The sequence below is a fragment of the Kwoniella dendrophila genome, chromosome 1, assembly GCF_036810415.1.
Source record: "Kwoniella dendrophila CBS 6074 chromosome 1, complete sequence".
NCBI classification, from domain to species: Eukaryota; Fungi; Basidiomycota; class Tremellomycetes; order Tremellales; family Cryptococcaceae; genus Kwoniella; species Kwoniella dendrophila.
Window position 1 is genome coordinate 3,176,721 of NC_089476.1, and position 22,988 is coordinate 3,199,708.

The 22,988-nt window shown below is 38.5% G+C and overlaps 7 protein-coding genes across 7 annotated transcripts; 5 read left to right on the forward strand and 2 right to left on the reverse strand.

Moving 5' to 3' along the window:
• Window positions 1-528: 528 nt before the first annotated feature.
• On the forward strand, window positions 529-2,291 carry L201_001135 (uncharacterized protein; the record flags this gene model as incomplete). The annotated part of the gene is made up of 7 exons (XM_066216928.1): window positions 529-636; window positions 699-816; window positions 886-1,037; window positions 1,109-1,231; window positions 1,315-1,491; window positions 1,618-1,842; window positions 2,064-2,291. The coding sequence occupies 7 exons, from the start codon at window positions 529-531 to the stop codon at window positions 2,289-2,291; spliced, it is 1,131 nt and encodes a 376-aa protein (XP_066073025.1).
• A 404-nt stretch (window positions 2,292-2,695) lies between these two features.
• On the forward strand, window positions 2,696-3,510 carry L201_001136 (uncharacterized protein; the record flags this gene model as incomplete). Its single annotated transcript, XM_066216929.1, has 5 exons — window positions 2,696-2,791; window positions 2,952-3,004; window positions 3,079-3,093; window positions 3,225-3,339; window positions 3,436-3,510. 5 exons carry the CDS (start codon window positions 2,696-2,698, stop codon window positions 3,508-3,510), a joined length of 354 nt encoding a protein of 117 aa, XP_066073026.1.
• Window positions 3,511-3,681: 171 nt separating this feature from the next.
• On the reverse strand, window positions 3,682-5,846 carry L201_001137 (T-complex protein 1, theta subunit; the record flags this gene model as incomplete). Its single annotated transcript, XM_066216930.1, has 7 exons — window positions 3,682-4,512; window positions 4,572-4,720; window positions 4,773-5,033; window positions 5,104-5,248; window positions 5,330-5,466; window positions 5,561-5,651; window positions 5,790-5,846. The coding sequence occupies 7 exons, from the start codon at window positions 5,844-5,846 to the stop codon at window positions 3,682-3,684; spliced, it is 1,671 nt and encodes a 556-aa protein (XP_066073027.1).
• A 1,815-nt stretch (window positions 5,847-7,661) lies between these two features.
• Window positions 7,662-9,256, forward strand: L201_001138 (uncharacterized protein; the record flags this gene model as incomplete). The annotated part of the gene is made up of 4 exons (XM_066216931.1): window positions 7,662-8,237; window positions 8,344-8,479; window positions 8,599-8,901; window positions 8,991-9,256. The coding sequence occupies 4 exons, from the start codon at window positions 7,662-7,664 to the stop codon at window positions 9,254-9,256; spliced, it is 1,281 nt and encodes a 426-aa protein (XP_066073028.1).
• A 575-nt stretch (window positions 9,257-9,831) lies between these two features.
• Window positions 9,832-14,507, reverse strand: L201_001139 (AMP deaminase; the record flags this gene model as incomplete). Its single annotated transcript, XM_066216932.1, has 14 exons — window positions 9,832-10,207; window positions 10,275-10,330; window positions 10,390-10,595; window positions 10,666-10,917; window positions 10,976-11,037; window positions 11,093-11,279; window positions 11,338-11,486; window positions 11,553-11,619; window positions 11,675-11,798; window positions 11,855-11,968; window positions 12,027-12,135; window positions 12,204-12,890; window positions 12,966-12,999; window positions 13,751-14,507. The coding sequence occupies 14 exons, from the start codon at window positions 14,505-14,507 to the stop codon at window positions 9,832-9,834; spliced, it is 3,180 nt and encodes a 1,059-aa protein (XP_066073029.1).
• A 1,642-nt stretch (window positions 14,508-16,149) lies between these two features.
• Window positions 16,150-18,685, forward strand: L201_001140 (uncharacterized protein; the record flags this gene model as incomplete). Its single annotated transcript, XM_066216933.1, has 3 exons — window positions 16,150-16,530; window positions 16,588-18,173; window positions 18,253-18,685. 3 exons carry the CDS (start codon window positions 16,150-16,152, stop codon window positions 18,683-18,685), a joined length of 2,400 nt encoding a protein of 799 aa, XP_066073030.1.
• A 757-nt stretch (window positions 18,686-19,442) lies between these two features.
• Window positions 19,443-21,974, forward strand: L201_001141 (uncharacterized protein; the record flags this gene model as incomplete). Its single annotated transcript, XM_066216934.1, has 9 exons — window positions 19,443-19,528; window positions 19,624-20,446; window positions 20,553-20,602; window positions 20,668-20,850; window positions 20,919-21,006; window positions 21,064-21,141; window positions 21,203-21,516; window positions 21,578-21,704; window positions 21,777-21,974. The coding sequence occupies 9 exons, from the start codon at window positions 19,443-19,445 to the stop codon at window positions 21,972-21,974; spliced, it is 1,947 nt and encodes a 648-aa protein (XP_066073031.1).
• Window positions 21,975-22,988: the final 1,014 nt, after the last annotated feature.

Below are 22,988 nucleotides of genomic sequence, written 5' to 3' on the forward strand. Positions count from 1 at the left end.
TGCATGCATGCATGCATAAGGCCTTTTCACCTACTCTACATTCTGATAGAGCACTTAGGGTATGATGAAGGCTCGAGGACAATGTCAGGTTGATTCGATTGTGTTATAGAAGGGATAAGTAAGAAAGGGAATTTGTAACTATATTTATTGGATGTTGTTGTCATGTTGACACTGCTCGGGACAATCATGATAAACACGTGTTCATGGTAGCTTTGCTTGACGGAATCTGTTGTGTATGGTGGGAAATGATAGGATTCTATCTTAGTGCACCCTTTAGTGTCGCGCATTGAGTAAAAAATCGTCGCGCGAGGAGTAAACCCCATAATATGGTCTGATGATAGATTAAGGGTCCAAGCACGTGATCCGAGGTAACAATGTTCGGCTTGTCGGCTATTTTTGACCCGACAGAATCACTCACTTATGTACATCAATTCTTGTCACAACATATATATATATAGAACTTAACAGAGTGTGCTCAGGAATCTGCTTACTACTGCTCTTGATATCACCTTCAAGTCAGACTGCACAATGACCAACAATATCGCAGCAAACGGCACTACCACAAATGAACCGGTCGATATCCTTTTGATAGGTTTAGGCTCAATTGGCTCAATATATGCTTATTTACTTGAAAGAGTATGTGACTTGTGTGCAACGTTACTTTGTAAAACTGAGAACTGATGATAGAAAGCTATCAGTCAAGCAAAGCCAGAGTGACAGCTGTAGCTCGATCAAACTACAATTTATACACAACTACCGGTGTGACGTTACAAACAACTAGATTTGGTACAATCGAAAATTGGAAACCGTACAGAGGTAAGCTCAATGATGACTGACGCGAATGAGATTAGCTTAGCTGATACATATGAATTGTCATATTGGTAGTGGTCAAATCTCAACAAGAAGCATTGGCCGGTGGAAAACGTTATTCAATTTGCGTAGTCTGCACCAAATGTTTACCTGATATTTTACCTAATACAGTTTTATTGAAAGAACTCATTGAAAGTGGTCAGATAGGGTCATGGAATCTTCTACAGGTAAGCTGAATCACCGTTTTGAGCAGTTCACCGTTGCTCAGGAAAATCAGACACTGATAACCCTTTCATAGAATGGTCTAGGTATAGAGGAAGACCTGCATCAATCTGTAAAACAATCAGGCACACCTGTAATGTCCAGTCCAGCATGGATAGCTGTTGTCAGTTCAAAAGATACAGTGACATGGACAGGTCAGGTGAGCGTCATATATGATTACAGTCTGATCTCACTGATATCAATCAGTATTATAAGAACTGACTTTATGCAAACCATCTGTAGGATACCTTAGTTACTGGTATATATCCACCGTTACCCGTCAAAAACGATGATAAAACCAATTCGCGAGTGTTCAATGATAGAGAAAAAGAAGCGTTGACGTTATGGACGAACTTGATGACTGCTGGAGAGGCTAGGATTTTCAATACAGATCATATTGATTGTGTGAGATACTGCAAGGTATGTTCTATGCTTACGATATTGATTCCCCCATATTACATCTTTCCAATCCTTTACACGATATCCCATTTGGTCTGAAGTCCAGCGATACTGACGCGTTCATTCAAATCTATTCACCTTCTTCAGAATGTATGGAACTGCGCTTGGGCAGTTGTAACGGGATTAATCAGACATACACCATTGGAATTCAGTTATTTAGAAGAAACGGAAATGAACTTTATCAAGGATTATTTCAAAGAAATTGCTGATGTAGGATTTAAATCTGGTTTATTATATGAAGGCATGGTTCAGTATCCTGCTGGAGATGTAATGGGTAACGCACAGGACGTAACGGATTTTGCTTGGACAAGTGTGAGTTGGCTTGGTTTGATTTTTACTTCCAGTATTCATCATATACCTATCTCTATACACTATTGTTCACCTCATTTGGCGATCTGGCCTTATACTTTGAACTTTAAAAAGTCAGGCCATTGAAGGACAAACAACTTTGCAACTTTTCGACTCTCCGACTTTCCTTTGTACCCTTCCATGAATAGTGAAAGCTGATAATTTGAATACCTCACATCGTTCAGCTCACAAGTCGATCAAGAGCGGCAGGAAAAGGACATAAATACTCATTAACAATTGATATTGAACAAAATCGTCCGATCGAGATTGAAGTTATAGTTGGATCTGTCTTGAGAATTGCTAAAGAACATAATGTTTCAACACCAAGATTAGAATTCGCTTATGCCATGTTAAAGGCACTGCAGATAAAGATAATTAAAGATAATGAAGAGAAGAATCGGTCTCAAGCATGATTATTGAGTTGGATGCGTATCGGACTGCTGCAATGCTGAATCTATTGTGTAGATCTTAAAAATAAAGTAAAGAGTATTCATGCATAACATCAAAAAGAGAACCACCATTCACGGGTTTGCGACAATCTATGATGTTTGCTCTTGAGTTATTGTCAGATATCCTTTCATTTGTTTTCCCCTCGGGATCGTCTCCATGATCCCTCTATCATGATTGACATCCTTTGATCTGTCTTAGATCATTCGCTATAACAATCTTTGAGAGCAGGTTATTTAAATATATAGTTTTTATGACAGAAATACAGTATGGTTTTCTGTTATTTGAACAGCTATTTCTGAGGAAAATAGAAACCTGCATTTTATATAATATCATTAAAATACAGTAAACGTAGAAAAGAGATTTAAAAATGGCGGAAAGTAAAAAGAAATTCGCTTTACCACCTGGAGTAGGAGCTGGTAAACCTGATCATCCATTTGCCGTAACTGTTGAAGATCCAATTCCTGTAAGTTTCTTTTTCACTTCCTTGATTCTCGAATTGATATTCAAGTGAGATTGACCATCAGAAATAATGTAACCATTTTTTACTTTTTTTCTGATCTCAAACCGCTAAATCAAAATTGATAACTAATAACGTGATAAACCCAAATTCTTCCTTTTATCAGAACGCTATTGTACCTGATGGTTATGGTATAAAATATCATGCTTATCATACTATGTAAGTTTCGAAAACTTGAGGATTTGAATGATCAAATAGATAAATAGCTAATTAGCTAATCAAAAAATTTACAGTACTGAAGGTGTTTTGTAAGTTCGAATTCCTCAATATATATAAATGTAATAACATAAAGCTTCAATCCGGACCAAAAATGTTGTGAAAGATATATTCTGTGTTTTACGTCGATTAACGAGATCTCTAAAAATTACATATATTATAGCTTACCTGCAGGTACATCTTTACCTGGTGGAGCGGTACTTCCAATGTCATCAGTAGCTGATTTTCCAATGGTTTTACCTATGGGTACAAAATTACCTGGAGGTGTGATGGTGCCGGTAAGCTTTTAGTTTTTCTTGATTCAACTTGATTATTGATAAAGTAGTTGCAGAGTAAGTCATTTGACTATTTATTTTAATATTTTAATATCGTAGATCGTAATGCAAAAAGTAGAGAAAGGTAGTCCAGCTCCGTCTGATTCACCTGAACCAATTTGTTCAATTCAGTAAAGAAACAAGATATTATACAAAATCGAAAGATTGAATTAGGATTATCTGTTAATTGGATATGGTGTATTATTCGCAGAGATATGTATGCATTGACATATACTAAGATTTGTGAATCTATTGATATTCACTTTTTATCTATAAAATAACCCTTTCAAACGAATCAAATTATGACTAATCATCATCCCAATGACCTTGTTGTTTAGGAGGAGCCAAACCAGCTTGTTTAGCTACTATGATACTATCAACTCTTAAGACTGAAATAGCAGCATCTGTAGCTAATTTGATTGCCCAATCTTTTGCAGCGTATGGATCTAAGATATTTTTTTCTTTTAATTTACTTGTTATTCCCTCACTACTTCCACCTTCTTCTTCAGAACTTTCATTATCAATATCTACACCACTTAATAAGTTACCTTCTTGATGTGATTTATATAAAGCTGATACGATATCTTCAGCATTTAAACCAGCATTTTCAGCTAAAGTTCTAGGTACAACTTCTAAAGATTCTGCCCATCTTTTTATTGAATGTTGTGCTAATCCTGATGTCCTTCCACCGAAATCAGAAACTCTTCGAGCAATTTCAATTTCAGTTGAACCTGCACCTGGAACTTGTCTACCATCTCTTAACAATATTCTAACTGTGTTGATTCCATCATCTAATGATCTTTCTAAATCATCTAAATAATTTGCTGTTGCACCTCTCAAAACGATTGTTGATGTTTTCGTTTTTTCACCTTCTTCTTGTCTTAATACTGTTACTCTATCTCCACCAATTTCAACAGTTTCAAATACATCAACCATACCTGCTTCTTCAGCTGTTGGTGCACCTAATCTCGCTAATGGTGTAGCTCCAACTACTCTACATAATCTTCTAAGATCAAATTTAGATAATACCTTGATAACACCAATGTTCATTCTGTTAAGATAATGTAAAGCGAGATCCCCAATACCGGAACCAGCAATGATGAGTTTTACACCGGAATCGGCGATTTCTTTGAAGTACTACGGAGGATAGGTGAGCTGAATAATCTGGTCGTTTATACAAGGGATGGATAGCTTACACCTTCAAGTTGTTTCTCTTCGCCTCGAGAGAAGTTGAGTAAATCATCTGCTTTTTTGAGTAATACAGTACCTTTGGTCTCAGTTTGAGAAATATCGAGACCACAAGTGTAAACCGCTACTTTAGCTTTTGTAGCATTCTTTACGACACCTGTGTATTGTTGGTTAGCTATTGAAGCAGATGCTGTTCACAGCTAACCTACCTTCAGGTTCTCTACCAAACACCATACCTCTAACAACTCTACTAGCTTCAAGACCCCCACCTAAAACTTTAACCACTCTGACTGAATCTACGTTGAAATCTTTAGGATTTTTAGGCATAACAGCAAGTGAAGCTTCAGCTACCAAGTTTGAAAGGAATTCTTCACATCCTGGTTGTTTTGATGCAAGTGAAGTTGCAACTGCTTTAGAGAGTTGTTCGGCAGTGGGGAGTGGGGATGAAGGGATAGTGGATGTAATAAGGGCTAAAACAATTCAATAAATCAGCATATCAGTAGCTATAGAACCAAAAGCTGACGGAAATTGAAAACTCACTTTCAAGTTCTTCTCGACCTTTAGCTAAAGCCATTTCATAACCTTGAATTACATCTGAAGGATGTAAGCCCATGGTCAAAAGGTGTTCTGATCTTTTCAATAGTTCTCCGGCGAAGATCAATACAAGGTTAGTAGCGTCTCCCATCTATAGCAATTACGTATTTGACCTTATCAGCTTCATCGCCTCGCACATTTGGGTGCTTGTAGAGATTGAAGTAAGACTTACCTCAGCTTCTTGAGCTGTACTAGCCATAACCAGTAACTTAGCTGCTGGATGAGCTACTTCGATTTCTCTAATTATAGTTGCTGCATCAGAAGTTACGAAAAGTCTACCGAGGTGATTGATAATAAGCTTGTTTCGACCTGAGTGATAACATAAGGTCAACAAGGTGATACAAGAGCTCTGAGGTTGGTATGTGCAAGGAATATGGTACCATGAAGTAATCAAATTACTCACCATTAGGGCCGAAAGAAGTTCTAACAATCTCACTTAATTCTCCTACAGCTGCAATATTCCTCAAGACAGCTTCTTCAAGACCGGACATATGCTACCCATTTTATCAAATAAATTAGCAACACATTCTATTCGACTTTCGTCTGTGAAATCCTAAAGCCTTGCTGAAAAGACCTTTTTGCGACGTAGTGATCTATACAAAGCTGCTTCTTGACAAAACCTTGAAACATACCTTGTAACCAGCCTTAAAGAGATCTGGACCTCCAGCTTTTGGTACTTTTAAAGACATTTTGACTGATCCTTTCTATCCTTAATCGCTAAATTGATGTTTGACCGAGAAGGAGATTGAAAAAGTCTATAAGATGAGTCTTGAAAGAGGTATGTAGCAAGATTTTAATAATAAGTCGAAATGTTACATGGAAATGTTGAAATGTTCATACTCGTATGGAATCAACGAGACCGTAGAAAGACGCGCTCTGACCTCCACTGGATCTTTCGCGTGCCAAACACGTGAGATTCAAATTTCGTTATCGTATAAATGTGGCATTTCACCGTCCTATCATCTATCGAACAATTCAGCCAAATCAGTTGATAAATCCAGGTAAGTTAGCTTTACATGTACTGTACTCATAGCGTATTGACAAGTATTGTAAAATGCATCTTCAAGTTCCACCAGATATTCCTCAGGACGGCATAGTCACCTAATCTATCGTATAGATCCTGCTGATTCGATCTTGGTGATGCAGTACCATCTTACTTAGGAATACCATACACTACAAACTGATCTATCAATTCAGAAAATCCGAAACCGACTGAAACAGCTCACTTTGGTATTTTCAGTCAATTGGGTGAAAGACCAATTCCACATATTACTTTGAACCTGAACTAAAGCAACGTCGACCGATTTCCATCTTTATTAGGCTCCATGGTGATAAATACAATAATTGTGCTATCTGTATCAACCCGAGATCAAAAAAAGCGGATTGTCGTTTCAACCGATTGATGAAACGGTCAAACCCAAACGGAGTAAATTTGAGTTAGTGGCGATGATCAAAACATTCAGAATTACTCGTTGATCAATTCAGATAAGGTTAAATTAACAAAAAATCAGGAATTGGCGGAATAAACTGTTCCATATCCATGTGTTATCTGATTCATTCAAGGTATTCGAGAATATTCGCTTAAGTACAGTTGTCAATCGATGATGGAAGTGGCGATCATTAATTTAATCCATTGCACTGAATTTCTTTAACTTAACGAAAAACTTCAAGATTCAACCAACTCAACAACGTAAATTGAACATGCTGAGTATTCCCTAAACTGAATAGAGATAAACTAACGGACTATTCTAAGATGTCTCATCTGATATTGATCGAATACCTGAGAAATACATAGAGTGAACATGCTGGTCCATTTTAGACGACAACCACTTCAGTTCTAGAAGGTCTTAGTGGTTGATGATTACTTCTCATTTCAAACTTCTTGGCACAACAAGGAACGCAATGAACCAAATTAAACCTTTCACTGACACGGAGAAAGAATTACCTTTAAAGAGAGACTTACATTCAACATGATAAACCTCTTTTCATCATTCCTTCTCCTCATCTTTATCTCACCCATTCGGACTTTCTCTTCTCTTCTTTTCTTTTCGCACTGTTCTCTTCACCCGAAATCCGATCAATCTGTTCTTGAATGATCATTTAGGTCGTTCTTCCATTTTCCGTGAAACTAGCTCCAACTTTATTCTTTCAGAAATTGAAGTGAATATACCCACATTCATTTAAACAACAACAACCACCACTATAGACAGAGTCTACCACTACATACCTTGACGGTTTCAATAACATCTTTCAGTATAATATCAATTTCTTGACGATAATAGTATATTATAATTTCTGGTCTCTTTTTTGGTAAACTCGATTTCTTTCTCAATATCAGTGCAATTGAATTGCACCTTCAAGCATAAAGGTAACTTAACGGACAAGTCACATTTTTTGATACTCAAGGTTTATAACAATTTCAAACACCATATACCACACTTGTAATATCGACAACACTCCTTTACGGAATTATCTAGCAATCCAAAGGCTCTGAACACTTCAAAATGCTTTTCCTCGCTGCTCTTTTACCTCTCTTAGCTGCCACTGCTACGTCAGCACGATCTATTCATTCTGAAAGAGTTGTGGCACCTTCTCAATCCACTTCTACCTCTACTTCAACTTCATCAGGACACATTGAAGACAGGGGATTACTTGATGGTTTGTTAGGTGGATTAGGACAAACCGTTGGTAACTTAGGTGGCACTCTAGGTGGAGTAGTCGGTGGGTTAGGTAACACACTAGGTGGATCGTTAGGTGGTACAGTTGCAGGTGTAGGTGGAGCTTTAGGTGGCACAGTTACAACATTAGGTGGAACTGTAGTTGAAGTATCTAAGTTAAATTTAGATGTTTTAGTAAACACTTGTGTGAGATTAGGTACCTCAACACATATCAATGAAGTTGGTTCTGTAGCAGGTGGATTAGTAGGTCAAGGTGCAGGTATAACTTTGAATGCTGGTGCATGTGTTTGTGTAGATGCTGCTACCTCAGCAAGTTTAGCTGGTGTTTCTGCCAATGTTGGCGTTTACGCTACAGGTGGTCTTTATTTTAATGGTTCTGCTGCAGCTGACATAGCTTCTTCTGTAAGTATATTTTTTAATTTTATATAGTTTTTGCCACATTCCACATTCATTCATTGAAGTAAAAGTGAATGATTGCTGATTTTTCGTTTTCATGTGCACCCCACAGACTCAACCTGGTTTATTGGGTCTTCAAGCGGGAGTCTATAACTTTGACGCTGTTGAAACTTGTATTTCTGCTCAACTTTCTTTATCTAATTCTCATCACGATTTACAAGGTCCTGGTGGATCATGTTGCGCAAGGGGTGAGTGACAATTCAAGCATTAACCATACATGACCCAAATTAATTATTTTTTACAATATCACTCCTCTTATTCTTCTGATGAATGACCTTTGCTGATTCAAGATTGTAACTGGATATAGCTTGTAACACAGGATACGTCTTGACAGGAGGTACAACATGTTGTTTACCAGGATCAACTTTAGATTCACAAGGAAACTGTCTAATTATTCCAACATGTGATTCACAAACTGAAATTTTATGTAATAATAAATGTTATCCAAAATCAAGTTATACATGTCCATCTGGATTACCTATTATGATTCAATCAAAAAGATCTCCTGAAAATTGTCCTATAGGTTTAGAGAAATGTTCAATTGGTTCTTCTTTAACTTCATCTCCTTTACAGTTTGAATGTGTAAATACTAAATCTGATATTGAATCTTGTAAGTTTATTTGCTTCGCATGATTAACAATAAGATAAGATGGTCAACAGCTGATATTGATTGATGTTCGCTTTTATAATATTATCTAGGTGGTGGTTGTATGTATTCATCATCATTAAATGAATCAAAGAAACAAGGTACAGATTGTACTTCTTTAGCAGGAACAAATGGAGTATCATGTTTAAATGGTTCATGTAAAATTCAAACTTGTATAAAAGGTTTCAAATTATCAAATAATGGTACTTCATGTGAAGAAGAAGTTATTGAGCCACAACAACAAGATTTATTATATAGAAGAACACATCGAATTGATCAATCAAAATTAAAACATCAAGCTAGACTATACAAATCATAAATAATCAAACTTGAATTCTCTTTAAGACCTCATAGCTAAATAATGCAAAAGAAAAGGATTTTGACAATCCTCCTCATCTTACTCCTTCACGCTTTCCCAAAAGAATAACAAGTAAAGGATACCTATATGGCATATTATGGATTTTTTCTATCCCTATATAATGATTCTTTCACGACTATCATAATTACGTATATCACGGACAATCCTTTTTTCTCTTATATTTTTATAATCGGGCTCTATTTAGGTTTCACTCAATATATATATACATTTACTTTAAATACCTACATCTACAGCATATACCTTTCTACAATATATCAACAAACCCTCATGGACAATCACGTTAACGCCATCACCTTATATACGATTAATCTTGATAGTATAATGATTATTTTATGCATGAACCCCTATACACTCTTCGAATGACTATATACAGCACTGTAAAACGTACATCCCAATATCCAATATGCATTATCCGCAACTACACATACCTCCAACTGAATGACATCGTCCACAATGTTAGAAATGCCGTTTGACCAATCCTTCATCTGGCCGTATACATCAAGTCTAATAATTGACTATCTTCGAGCAGCATGAATCTTATTATCTTGATCTTGATTAATCTGATTCATACTCTTTTTTCTACTTCTTTCGTCCAAAGTACCCACTGAACCAACTGAATGAGGTGCGATGGTATGATTCTCACCTTGACCATAGACACTTGAATTAGTCATTGACATAGCAGCAGCCGCTACATCAGAGGGATGACTTGTCATTCCTGGTCTGTTGGTTATAGTTGATCTTGATTTCTCATGTACAGTCGATGAGTTAGGTGACCGAGTTAATGAAGGTTGAGTTTGTGGTTGTGGTTGTTCAGGTAATTGCGAAGATGATGATTGTTTTAGGTGAGTAGGTGTAGCTGAAGGCGAATGCTGTCCATGTCGAATCAGGGCACTACAAAATTTCGAAAACATCAGCCACTATCGCAGCTTTGCATTTTAACTCGTGTCAGGTTACTTACAGCTCTTCAAGCAATGTGGAATGTCTATACGCTAATCTAATAGTTGGCACATTGGTCTAAGACGATAGGTTGTATTAGCTGGTCGTATTTACTCATTATCACCCAGCTAACTTACCTTATGAATATCGTTTCCAGCAGCACCAGGTAAATACCATTTATGGCCTATCCAATGTTTCTTGACTTGCATTTCCCATCCACTCTGTAATACTGAATTTCTAGCTAATTCACACATATCTGCAGGTGTAAGTTTGTAGATTTGTGCTGCACATGAATATTCTTCCAATAGATGTGAAGCAGTAAAGTGGAATTGTAAGGGATCATCTGTAGAGCAGAAATAATCAGGTTAATGCGATTCTTGTTTGATCCGTTGGATGAACGAGAAAAAACTTACCAGTCGATAAAGATACATTTAATCCAACCTTGAAGTAATCCTTGAAAGGGTTCCTCTCATAAGTCAAGAACAATGCGTTGTTTGATAAAGGACTCATGGCTAAACCGATTTGTTTGAGATAGAAAAGATATTGTAAAGCAGGTACTTTTCTCAACAGAATACCATGCGAGATCGAGTGAGCAGTCAAGAATGCTGATGATAAGTGATCTGGGTCACCTGCTTCTCCACAATGAGGTCGAAGAACGAATGTATCTGGCAATTATCGTTCAGCTCACATTGCCCGAGTGATCAAGTTAAACGGTGAACTTACTGAAACCTCTTGACCTTCTCCAAGCATTTAAAGATGCCATATTAGCATACATGTAGTAAATCCTGCGCAATACAACTAGTTAGCTGAATTCTTCCTTTTCGGATTCAGGCAGCTCACCAGTAACTGTAAGGAGGACTTTGATTGGTATCCCACATCTTGGCAGTTGGGAATTTCCTGTAAAGTCTTCTTTCAGGTTTCGATTCGTCATCTACGCTATCGAATCCAACAACCCGTTGGAGGAAGATGTGTAGTTCTGGATGCGAAGAAGGGTCTTTGGTAACCTCGAATAATGGTTGGAAGACGTCTGTTTAAGAGAATCATAAGTAAGCTTTATACACTTCCTAACAGGGTTAATTGCTCACTCCTGACTACATCCTCAAAGTTGTTCACTAAACCTGAACCTTTGTATACCTCGTATAAACGTGGCACTTGAATTAACCATCGAACATTGTGAGAAACGAGTTTGTTGTTGACAACCCATTTAGCTAGTTTGTCCCATTCATTCACATTTCTAGGACGTCACGAAAAAAGAGGTAAGCATTTTTAGGCAAGCGGTTGGTAGAAAATATAAACTCACCTTCCATAAATAGACAATCTCCATTCCGATACTTGATATTTACTTTGTTCAAGATCGGCAATCAATTCTATTGACGTTGTTAGATCAGCTTTGTATCTACAGTCAAATGATAGCTAACTTACCTTGAGTCAGTTCTGCAAGATATTTCCCTTTCAACAGGTTATCAGTCTTCAAGAAAATCTCTCTCAAACGTGAAGAGCCAGTTGGGTTGTATCGGTCGTTGAATCGATCAAATCGGTGGAATTCCTGGTCAGGATAAGATGTTAGTTTCCGGCGTTTCCAATCAGTCGACAAATGCTTACCTGATGAGCATGCATATCGAGAGTATCGATAGAAAGATCATATGCAGTCAAATTGAGTGATTCAAACACTTCTTTCAAAGTAAGATCTTTACCATCTCGATGGATGACAATTTCCTATATGACTATGTCAGCTACCCGATGAGGTACACTCTAGTCATACAGCTTGCCTTACATTAGGATTTCTTTTCAATTTAGACTTGATGAATCGCAATAAATGTTTTTGATTCATACTTGCAGAATGATGGATGTGAGTATCAACTTTTCTGACGTTATAAAAATCTCTACAAAATAGAAACGCCGAGTTAGCTACCGAAATTGTTTTCTAGAATGTCAAGCTGAGCCGGCTTACCTATGAGGAACAGCTTTCATATCTGCTAACTCTTGGTATTCATTTAACAAGCAATATAAACTCCATTTACTAGATAAATACTTTAATCTTCTAAAAGCGAAAGATTTTGCCGGACCATCTGAACATACGCCTAACAAGTAATCTAAATCTGTGAAGTATTCTTTCAAGTTTGGCACTCTTGATAATGGAGTTTTGCCTTTAATATCGAATTCTACTTTTGGCTTATTATTGTTATTTTCCGATACTTCAGGTCGATCTTCAAGGTAAACAGTGAAAACACCTTCATCGTTAAGATGGAAGACATGTTGTTTATCTTCTTCTTGAATTACACAATCTTCAACTTTGAATGATTGAGGTTGTTGTGAAGAAGATGCAGCTGTATCTTGAGTTGTCCCATCAGATGATGTTGGTTCAGGCATTACACCTTCATTGGAAGGTTTCCACCTCCAATGTGGTGGTGGAGGTGGGGGATAGATATTCCAAGTTGGCAATTCATCATTTTCAGCTGCCGATGAACCTTCACAAGTATCCTGTTGGACCTCAGCTTTAAGTCCCATTACATCACCTGATGATTTAGGTGTAAATCCATGGAATGTACCATCGTGATCTTTAGGATTATCACCGAGTCTTTGGTTTGAAAGTTCGAGGTATTTGTCACGTAAATCGAGACATCGAGCGAAGGAAGCACTGTAAACTGTTTATTAGCTTACACCTACTTAGTTACACTGATAGTCCACCCATCAAGATACCTTGTTGACTTACTATAATTGTTCAAGCTCACTTCCGATGCCTTGTTCTGCGAAAGCAAGAATTTGCATTTGCATCAGTAATTCCTCCGGTTTCAAGTCCAATTCAGGCTTTTCTTCAACTGGAGTGGGAAGAGCAGAAGTAGCAGGGGTTTTGGATAAGGGGGAACGAATGCCGCTCAAAAATAGTTCGGGATTGGTAAGTACCATGATCAAGTATTGTTTTGCTTTGATAGTAGAAATGGGATATAGAAGGGGTTGTGATCGATAATTTGCGAAGAGTACAAGTGGGTAGATTTAGGTTGGGAAGGAAGGAAGTGGAAATTGAAGAGGAAGTGGAAAAGCTTCGAATGTCAAGGCAAGGACGGGTCGACTTTTATACCTCATTTCTCTCCAAGATGAATCGAGAACATCGGAAGATGAATTTCTAATGCTTGTTCTAGGGTGCCAGAAGACACGTTCTATCGTTCTTCTCCAAGCACAGCATAAACTATACCTCTCTACTGATACAACATAATTCGAGATCCTTTGTGAAATTCTTATCTCAAGGATTTCATTTAAATGGAGAGTTAAAACAGAAGAGCAGGAAAAGATAGCACGGTCGTTTAACCGGCATGTTCCGACAAGAGAGCAAATGAATGGATAACGACTTCGACAAAAGGAGATCAAGAAGTTTTGTTACGGCAGAGCGAGAACAATTGCGATTGAAGGAGATAATGACGAGTATTTGGCAAACATAAAGGGTGCGAAGCGAACGTGTGTCTTATCTGGACATGGAGGTAACGGGTGCAATCAACTCACCAGGTTGTGACTGGGAAGGTATGTTCATTGCGTCTGGTCTATCTTTTTTCCCGCCTATGTTCAAAGCACCCAGTAAAGCAGCATCCAATTCTCTTTCTCTAGCTTCTTCTTCTAAATCAAGTTCTTCCTGTTTATCTCTTTCTCTTCTATGTATAAGTGTAGGTGCAGGATCCAAATCACCATCTTCAGGTCCTGAGGGCGATAACATACTTGAACCATTCTCATAATGTTGACGTCCGAATCTCGATGAATAATCATTCTCTGGTTCACCTTCATCTTGACCTTGTTTTTCTTGATTACTTGGTGAGGATGATCTCATCGCCATACCTTGACCACCTTTTTCTAGATTTTTACCTTTTGTCCCTAAATCTATTTCACCAGGACTTGTAGATGGTATAGCTCTAGTTTGATTCAATGGAGAAGTCTGTAGATCTGATATAAACTGTCCAGGTGACATTCCTTGTCTATTATAACTTGTACTGAAATCTCCAACACCTGTACCGGTCTTACTGATTGATGAACCTGCTTCGGAAACAGAAGAAGGTGGAAGTCTAGGTAAATGATGTGATAACCATATTTCATCTTTTAAGTGTAATCTTCTCTCTTCATGATAATCAAAGGCAGGTGATGAGTGGACATGAGCATTATCCTCGAGGTCTTGGTGTTGGTGTGGATATCGTGCAGGAATAGGTAAAGGTGAAGGCGCAGATGAGTCTTCTCCAGATTGGAAATCTGGTTGATTAGGTGAACCTGTCATATCGCATAGACACTCAAAATGATTGACCAAGGCAAAGAGGACGGTCCAAAAGCTATGACTATGTGAGAGTGCAGTAAAAACAATACAAAGATGAATGTCAAAGGATAGCAAGAAATAGTTCTGGGATGTCTTGCAAAATGATGTCTGAAATATTTCAGTTGACCCGAGAACATGCACATGATGCAATAAGCGAGATTTCCTGATTAGATAGAACTTATCCATTGCCATCCACGTGTTACGCAATATCCTGATTCTAACAGGCATGCGATACTCGAGTACAATTTTTCATCAAAGTTTACGCTTACCTATCTGCAGTATTATCAACACGTGTACATCACCGAGGTATTTATTTTGGATGATCTTGGTGTGACGAAGTGGCGGTGCAACTGAAGAAAATGGAATATTGGAATTAAAAAAATGGAAGAATTTGGATTTTACCTGAGGTGACATGAGAAAATAAGGCTTTTGTCTTGTTGACGCGTTTAACGTTAGGTCAGTGAGTGTTTAGCTTTTATAGTACTAGTGTTGCCGTTTCATCTGGTGAACTGATACCTCATTACATATAGTTTGTTGAGGGTCTGAATTTATGACCCTAGATGCTTATTTTTTTTTTCATTTGATTCGTGATTTGTTTACCAAAAATATCCCGTGCTTTCTTTTTGGCTTCATCCGCTTGCTTGCTTTCGTGTCCTTTCGTCTTCTGAATCTTTCGAAATCCTCCTTATTCACCCTAAAAGCGCAGTTATTAGTAGTGGGGGAACACCTCATCTTCATTTCTATTTTAAAAGTCATCTAACTATTCATTTCTCCATTACAACTTTCAAAGACCGAGTGGTAAGATTATTTTGTTATTCCAGCAATAAGTTCTTTTGCTAGTTTTTTCATTTCATCTTTATCTCTTACCTTACTTTGACATCGCCTCTTTTCTTTTTTTTTCGCCTTGAGCGCTCTATATAGTCCTCATCAAGAGTTGACTCATCAATACGATCTTTATCTTACATCAATTGCCTCTTACTCTTTCGTTTTCTCACAGACTCAATCTACAATCTAACGAAGTCAACGCGAAATTAATAATACATTTCAGCAAACCTTCTCTTATTCAGTTATACGACATAATTCTACACATTCTTTTCTATCATATAAAAACAGTACAACCTTTCTTTCAGTATTCAACCCAATCTAGGACATTCCAACGCAATGTCTCATCAATATCAGCAAGCGAATTATTCCGATAATAATGGAGGAGGATATGGTAACTCTTATGGAAACAATTACGGTGGCGGATACAGCGATGAACCTCAAGGTGGTAATTATGGTGGTGGAAACTGTGAGTGCTAAAGAGTTTCGCCTTTATTATTCTTGGCGAAGGGCAGTGCTGATTTCTTCCGTTTCAACTTGATGCTCTTTCCCGTCTTCGATAAATTGGCAAAATTTTGGCATATTCATTCCTTTCTACATCATCTTACCCTAAAAATCACGATCTCGACTGCAAAAAACATCACAATTGTTCTGTGAAACTTCCTTTGTTTACATCCATTTTCCTTTGGTTTATAATTTCACCTATATCTACATGTCCCTACTGGCAACATGGCTTCACTTATAAACCAAAACACCTGTACATATATCCTCCTTAATTCGTTCAATGTCTCAATCGAAATTATATCCTGAAGCCTACCCAATGTCATCCGGAAATCCCAATGCAGCATACAGTAGTGATGGTGGTGCAGGATACGCAACCAAGAAGAAGAGGAACAAGTGGCTTTGGATCGGTATTCCAGTCGCTTTAATAGTCATCATCCTTGCCGCTGTTCTCGGTGGTGTCTTGGGTTCTCGAAAGAGCAATGATAATTCGTCTTCATCTTCTTCATCAAACAAGGGCCAGAGTGGTACAAACGCCAACACTGGTGTTCCATCCGGTGTCACCAGTGTCAATAGCGCTGCTGCTACAGCCACTGGTGCTAATGGTGAAAGATATCTCGCTATTGCCACCGACGGTTATATGCTTCCCGTTTACGCTACCGGTGTAAGTGGTACTAGATTGATAAATCATGTCCAGATTTAAGCTGATATTTTTTCCTAGACTGCTACTGCTGGTTACGCGGCTCCTACTGTTGACTCTAAAGGCGCCTGGCCAACTGATCCTGTCAAACCCTCCAACGATTCTATCCGACCTAATCCTCGTCTCGCTCCTGCTTACAAGTGGGAAGCTCTGACATCCGGTGGTCTCATTGCCAACAACTTATACTTCAAACAATGGAATGCTACTATCGTTGGAAATGCTAGTTCGACCCTCAATGACGACCCAACTCCTTACACCGAAGATGGTGGTCTTACTGGTTCAGGTGTACTCGATGTCGCTCGTGAAATAAAACTCAAGGTCAAGAATTGGGCTTACGCTTACAAAGTTACCAACGATACCAAATACGCCGATCGAGTATGGCTTGAACTTAGAACCGCTGCCGGTAATAATACCGATGTCAAATTCGGAGCTGACGACGGAACAAGATGGAACCCAGCTCATTTCTTGGATGTTGGGGAATTCTGCGCCGCTTTCGCTATTGGATACGATTGGCTTTACGATTTCTGGACCGACGAACAAAAGGATGCTATCATGTGGTCTATCCTTAACTTAGGTCTCAGACTTGGTCATGACGCTCTTTCAGGTGCTTCATCTGCCTCTGGCTACAATTGGTGGGCAGGCAGTGCTACGGGCAATTCCCAAGTCAACGGTAACTGGAACTGTGTCATCAACGGTGGTCTTACTCAAGCCGCTATCGCCATAATGGATAGAGATCCTACCCAACTTGCAGCACAAACCCTCGCTCTTACCGTTCCTGATGCCTACAACAATTGTTTCCAAGGTCCTGATGCTGATGGTACCTGGGCTGAAACCGCCAATTATTGGTATTTCGGTACTACCGGAGCCGCAGAAATGGTCAACGCCTTGATTTCCGCCTACGGTGATGACAGAGGTCTCGCCGAATCCAACCCTGGTTTCAATCTTACTTCAGTTTACCATATGTACGTTCAAGGTATGACCAGTTTATTCAACTACGGAGATCACGGACCCAACAAATATTCGGCTACTGCCAATTCACTCCTCCTTTGGGCCAATGTGTTTGATCAACCTCGATACGCTCTTTACCAACGAGATCACTATGATGCTTCCGAACCTTGGTCAATGTTCTGGTACGATCCCGCTACAACCGGTACATGGTGGGACGGATTAGCACTTGATAAACACTTCGATGTACAAGAAAACCAATGGGCTACTGGGCGATCATCATGGTCTGACAACGATGGTACATACTGGGCAATGAGAGCTGCTAAAGCTACTGGACATCAAACCCACGGTGATTTAGATGTTGGAGATTTCGTTTTAGATGCTATGGGTCAAAGATGGGCTGGTGAATTAGGTTCAGGGCAATACTTATCTGATGGTTATTTCTCCAGTGAAGCTCAAGATTCACAAAGATGGTTATACTACAGAAAGAGAACTGAAGGCCAAAACACCTTATTGATCAACAACGAAAATCAAAATGTCGGTACTGCACCAACAGGAAACTTTGGTTCATCTGGTACAGCTCAAGGTGCTGCTCCATCTCTTAACGTAACTACTGATGACACTGCATTCTTCTGGACTGATATGACATCTGCCTACAACGGGTGAGTTTCATCTGCCTACAACGGGTGAAATATACGACCACTTAGCGAGATATATACTGATATTTTACATTCAATGCAGAACTGGCGGTGTCAAACGAGGTATTCGATTCCTTAACGGTAGAAAACAAATCTTATTACAAGACGATGTTACAACTTCACCATCGCTCCAATGGAGAATGCACACCAACGCAACTGTTGAAACCAATCAAGCTACTGCAACATTGAAATTAGGTGGTGAAACTTTAGTAGCTTCAATCGTACAAGGTCCATCAGGTGCATCATTCTCTACAGCTTCACCAACTAGATTATCTTCGGATCCAGCATTACCAACTGGTGCTGAAGATGCTGATCAATCAAATGACGGTGTAACTGTTTTAACTGTTGATGTAACAGATGGTGGTTCATTCAGTTTACAAGTTTTATTCACACCACAATGGGGTAATGGATTCAGTGCACTCAGTACCGTACCAAATGTCGCTCTTGATAGTTGGAGTTTAACAAGTCATAATTAGGAAGAGGAACTCACGACAAAAAGAAAATCACATTCAAAAATAGCTTAAAGTAATGGATACTTGAACGATTATGATTATTATATGTACGAAACAAATCTTGTTGATATGAACAACCACAGAGATTTTCACTCCTTTCCGTTCTGATGCTTCCCCTTGAATACCAAATCTCCATATACATTTACAATCACATTCTTTTACGATAGTTCAACTCTTTGATAGTTTACCAAGCTCATTTTTAATTCCTTATGAACACACCCATGGACGGTATGAATATACATGAAATTTTCGCTATGCAATTTTTATACTTTGATGAATTTGTTTGCACATGAACATATGAACGTTTGATTTTGTCAAAAACATAACGGTATGTTTTCGAAATATCCGGTTTAGATAAACAAAGTAGATAACCGGATCAAAATCAATAACACTCCACTCCTCACCACATAAAAAAGTTCAAAAAACGTTGTGTTTGCGTTGTATTTTACATTTTGTCTGTTTCATTCGTAGTACACTTTATCGCAGACTACGGATTCGTTTGCTTGGAATCGGCTGGAAGAATTCATATGAGTGCTTTATCGGTATAAATCTGAAAGATGAGATGTGGTTTCAATCTTAATAGTTCAGCTTAGATTGGATTCACTTCAAGGATCAAGATATCTAAAAAAAACCATTGGATCCTTTTCACATAAACTATTCTTACTATGATTGTATTAACATTTATAAGTGATAGTGACCTCTTATACTAGAGAATAAAGATATGCCTAGGAAATCATATAATCAGCATTTGGCTGAAAAAGCAGCTGTTAAAGATTTATTACATAGACGAAATGGAAGTTTAGTTGAGTGAGTTTTACTAATTTACCTTTCTTTCTTTCTTTTCTGTATAACCGTAATGATGATAAACAGCTGACAAATCTATGCCATCCATATGCTTAAAGGAGTGAAACCGACGCAGAATCATTATTCTCTTCAACAACGTATCAATCGCAATCGCAAAATTCATCTTCTTCACCTTATTTATCTCTATCACCTGATAATTCCAATTCATCATTTCATCATCAACATCATTCATATCCAACAACAAGAAGAACAATCTCTTCAACTTCATATACTTCGTCATCATTATCAAATTCCAATTCATTTAATCGAAGTTTCAATGTGAAAAATAGAGATCGATCAATCTCACCTTCACGTTCTTCAAAAAATCGATATCAGGGTGTGAATGCAACTGAGGAACCTACTTTTAGCTCTCTCCCCCCCGAACAAGATGTACACTCTGATTTCAATTCAGACAACCAGTCTACAAACAGACATAAATACGATCAAGATACAGCACGTCCATTTAATAAAAAGCGATCTCAATTAACCGTTCCAACAAATCCAACTAAAACAAGGAGGAAAACAGATAAAGAATCATATGAACGAATCCTCAGGAGAGAGAAACGTGAAGCTAAAAAACAGCACAAATCTACACTTTATTCAAATTCATTCGATTCACCATTAAGAAAGGTAATTAGGTATCTAAACAAAATTGGTCTACATGATTACCTTTTACCTATTAGTTTGGTTTTTGCTTTTTTGATAAAAGTCTCATTACTTCTTCTTCTGGAACCCAATCCGTCCCAAGATACCTATAAAGCTAGATATGATATTAGACGTATCGGCTGGCGGAGAATTGTGGAAGAAATAATGTGGATCACTGTAGTTCGCGACTGGACACAGAAAGAATGTGAGAAAGGTGGAAGAAGTACTAGGTCACATGTAAGTCCCAGATCACATTTACGAAATTTGTACTTGTTTCCTACCCTCTTTTAGCTTTTATAAGTAGCGGCATAGTAAGGAGCTCAATATCATTATTTTAAAATAGGTTATTGCCATCCTTACCATCTTGTTATCTCCTATATCTTTGTTTTCCAAGTAAGCTCAAAATCGTATCTCATGCCATCAGAGATCCGTTATAACCAACATCACATTTCCTTTAGACGATTTGTCCTACCTATGTCCATGACACTCCGACCAATTGCTCTTCTATCATCAAATCAAAATATGACCTCAGTATTCTACCTAGCTCTCAGTCTCACTATCAGCCATAGTCACTGGATATGGGCTGTAAGTATTGGGTTATACGTCCTAGGTAGAGGTTTATGGATTGGCGGCTCAAAGGGGTAAGCTCGATATTTGACTAAACGGTCAAAGGTACAGCTAACATTCACCCTCAATTTGACTCCGAAAGCTCGACATATCTTGTCTTGTCCAGTCTTGTGGGGGTAGCTGCATTGACCAGCAGAGAAGTTATGTGCTACAGTAAAGTAGATTCCGTTGTGAGGGGTATTCAGCATCTCCCCTTCTTGCAGCTTTATGCCTCACTATTTTGGCAGCAAATGAACGCTTATTGTCAAGCAACCTTTTCACTACCCTCCATGTTAAGCTTGTTTAACAGTCTCAAGTCAAGCAAGGTGAGTATACGTATTTGTCAGTCTCACCGCACAGTATGATGAATATTTTTACCCCTGACAGATACGGGTCGCTATAGCATCATTGTCCATGATTCCACCAATTTCAATCTTACTATACTCGAATATATCCTTACGTCCTGGTAACGTTGACCGACCTTCGCCAACGTTGTCGCTACTCACATTGATGCTATTCATCATATCGATACCGGTTTATCTCTTTACTGCAGATGGTCATAACGTTATATTACCGCTCATGCCAATCACACTGCTTATGTCACTTCGAGGAAGTGCATCGAAAGGTGGCGACTTGGGAGGTGGTGTAGAAGATGAGACTTGGAGACTTGGTGTTGGTTTGAATGCTCTTTCCTTAATCAGGTGAATCATTATTCGCTGCATTTGAGACAGATGTGGGTAACTGAACAGCATATTTTTTTAGCTTGATGCATGATGAAGCCAATGCCAAGGAAATCGCTCTTTTCGTATTGATGACCGCCCTATGGATCACCGCTATTGGAGCTTCTCCATTCATAACATTATTAGTTGTGATTCGACAAACATGTATCGTGAGTTATCCCTCTTCTGCGACGTTTCTCCCAGAGGACTTGCTCAATGCGCCATGATTTCTTGCTTTTCAGATGGCGATACCTAACGGTATGATGTTCAACTATATAATACCGACAGAAACCATAGTTGTCAAATGTATCTTTGCTGCTGCATGGTTTTGGGGAATGAAGAAATTGATTGAAAGTGCTTGGGCTATAGGAGGGCTTAGTGGGAGCAGCAAGCGGAATGGCAGGAAGGATGGTAAAGAAGGGAAAGAGAAATTGATATGAAATAAATGTAAGAACACTGTAATATATCTAAGCTGTTATATATACTAAGTATGGGTGCATGTAACAAGAAGATCATTTAGCGTTGGAGGGTAGCAAAATAACCGTTCTTTAAGCTAGGTAGCTGGTGCGAAGACTTAATATGATGTTTGCTCGTACTATCAACCGTCTACGTTTCGCTAGTACAAGTTGTCGAGCAAGCAAAAACCTTTCGATGTATTCAGCTCAGTTACGGTTATAGTTACCCAGTTACAAGTTACGATGATCAACACGTGAAAAGATTTTCGTCATGCTGAATCAAAACGTTCCTCTCGGACGAACCGTACATTTGGGTTGTAGAGCTTGTAGGGATAGGGTTCCCAAGCCGAGCATAACGCGTTCCGCTTGAACGATCTGTTTGATTAGATGTCATAGCAAGCCAAGCTCGCTACATAAGCGACCTCACTTCTGAATGGTCATCTCTGATGCATGATAATATCGCAGTTTCGGCAATATGAAGGGATCCAGGACGTTTTAGTTTTTCTCACGAGTCTTTACCTTATCAGGATCTTGTCATATAAAGGGCTATGCAAAGATAAATGAAAAGCGCACCTTTTACTGTATACAATCAACCCTTTTATGTAAAACTCCGTCTATGGCGTAAAGATAGAAACGTGCTAAAATTGACGAAATTACCTAATTTTGTTTATCTGACAAGGAAGAGACATCTTGGTTAAGATCTGTTCAATTTGATGGTCTAGATAAAACACTCTCGTAAGTGGTTATACCGATCTACAGATGAGAGACATGAGACCTTCTGATCCATGATCAAAAGCTATCAGAGAGTTGAGGACATGCATATACAGAAATTTAGCTCTTCAAGGTGATGGATGCAGCATGTGTGCGCATTGACTTGAATGAAGTTCGGACGCAAATGATTCCCACCAGCGTCATGTCATCAAAATTAAGGAACTCGCGGACAAAGCTGTTTGTAGGCGTTTTTTCTTTTGTCGCTTGGAACAGTTGTAAGGGCAAAGA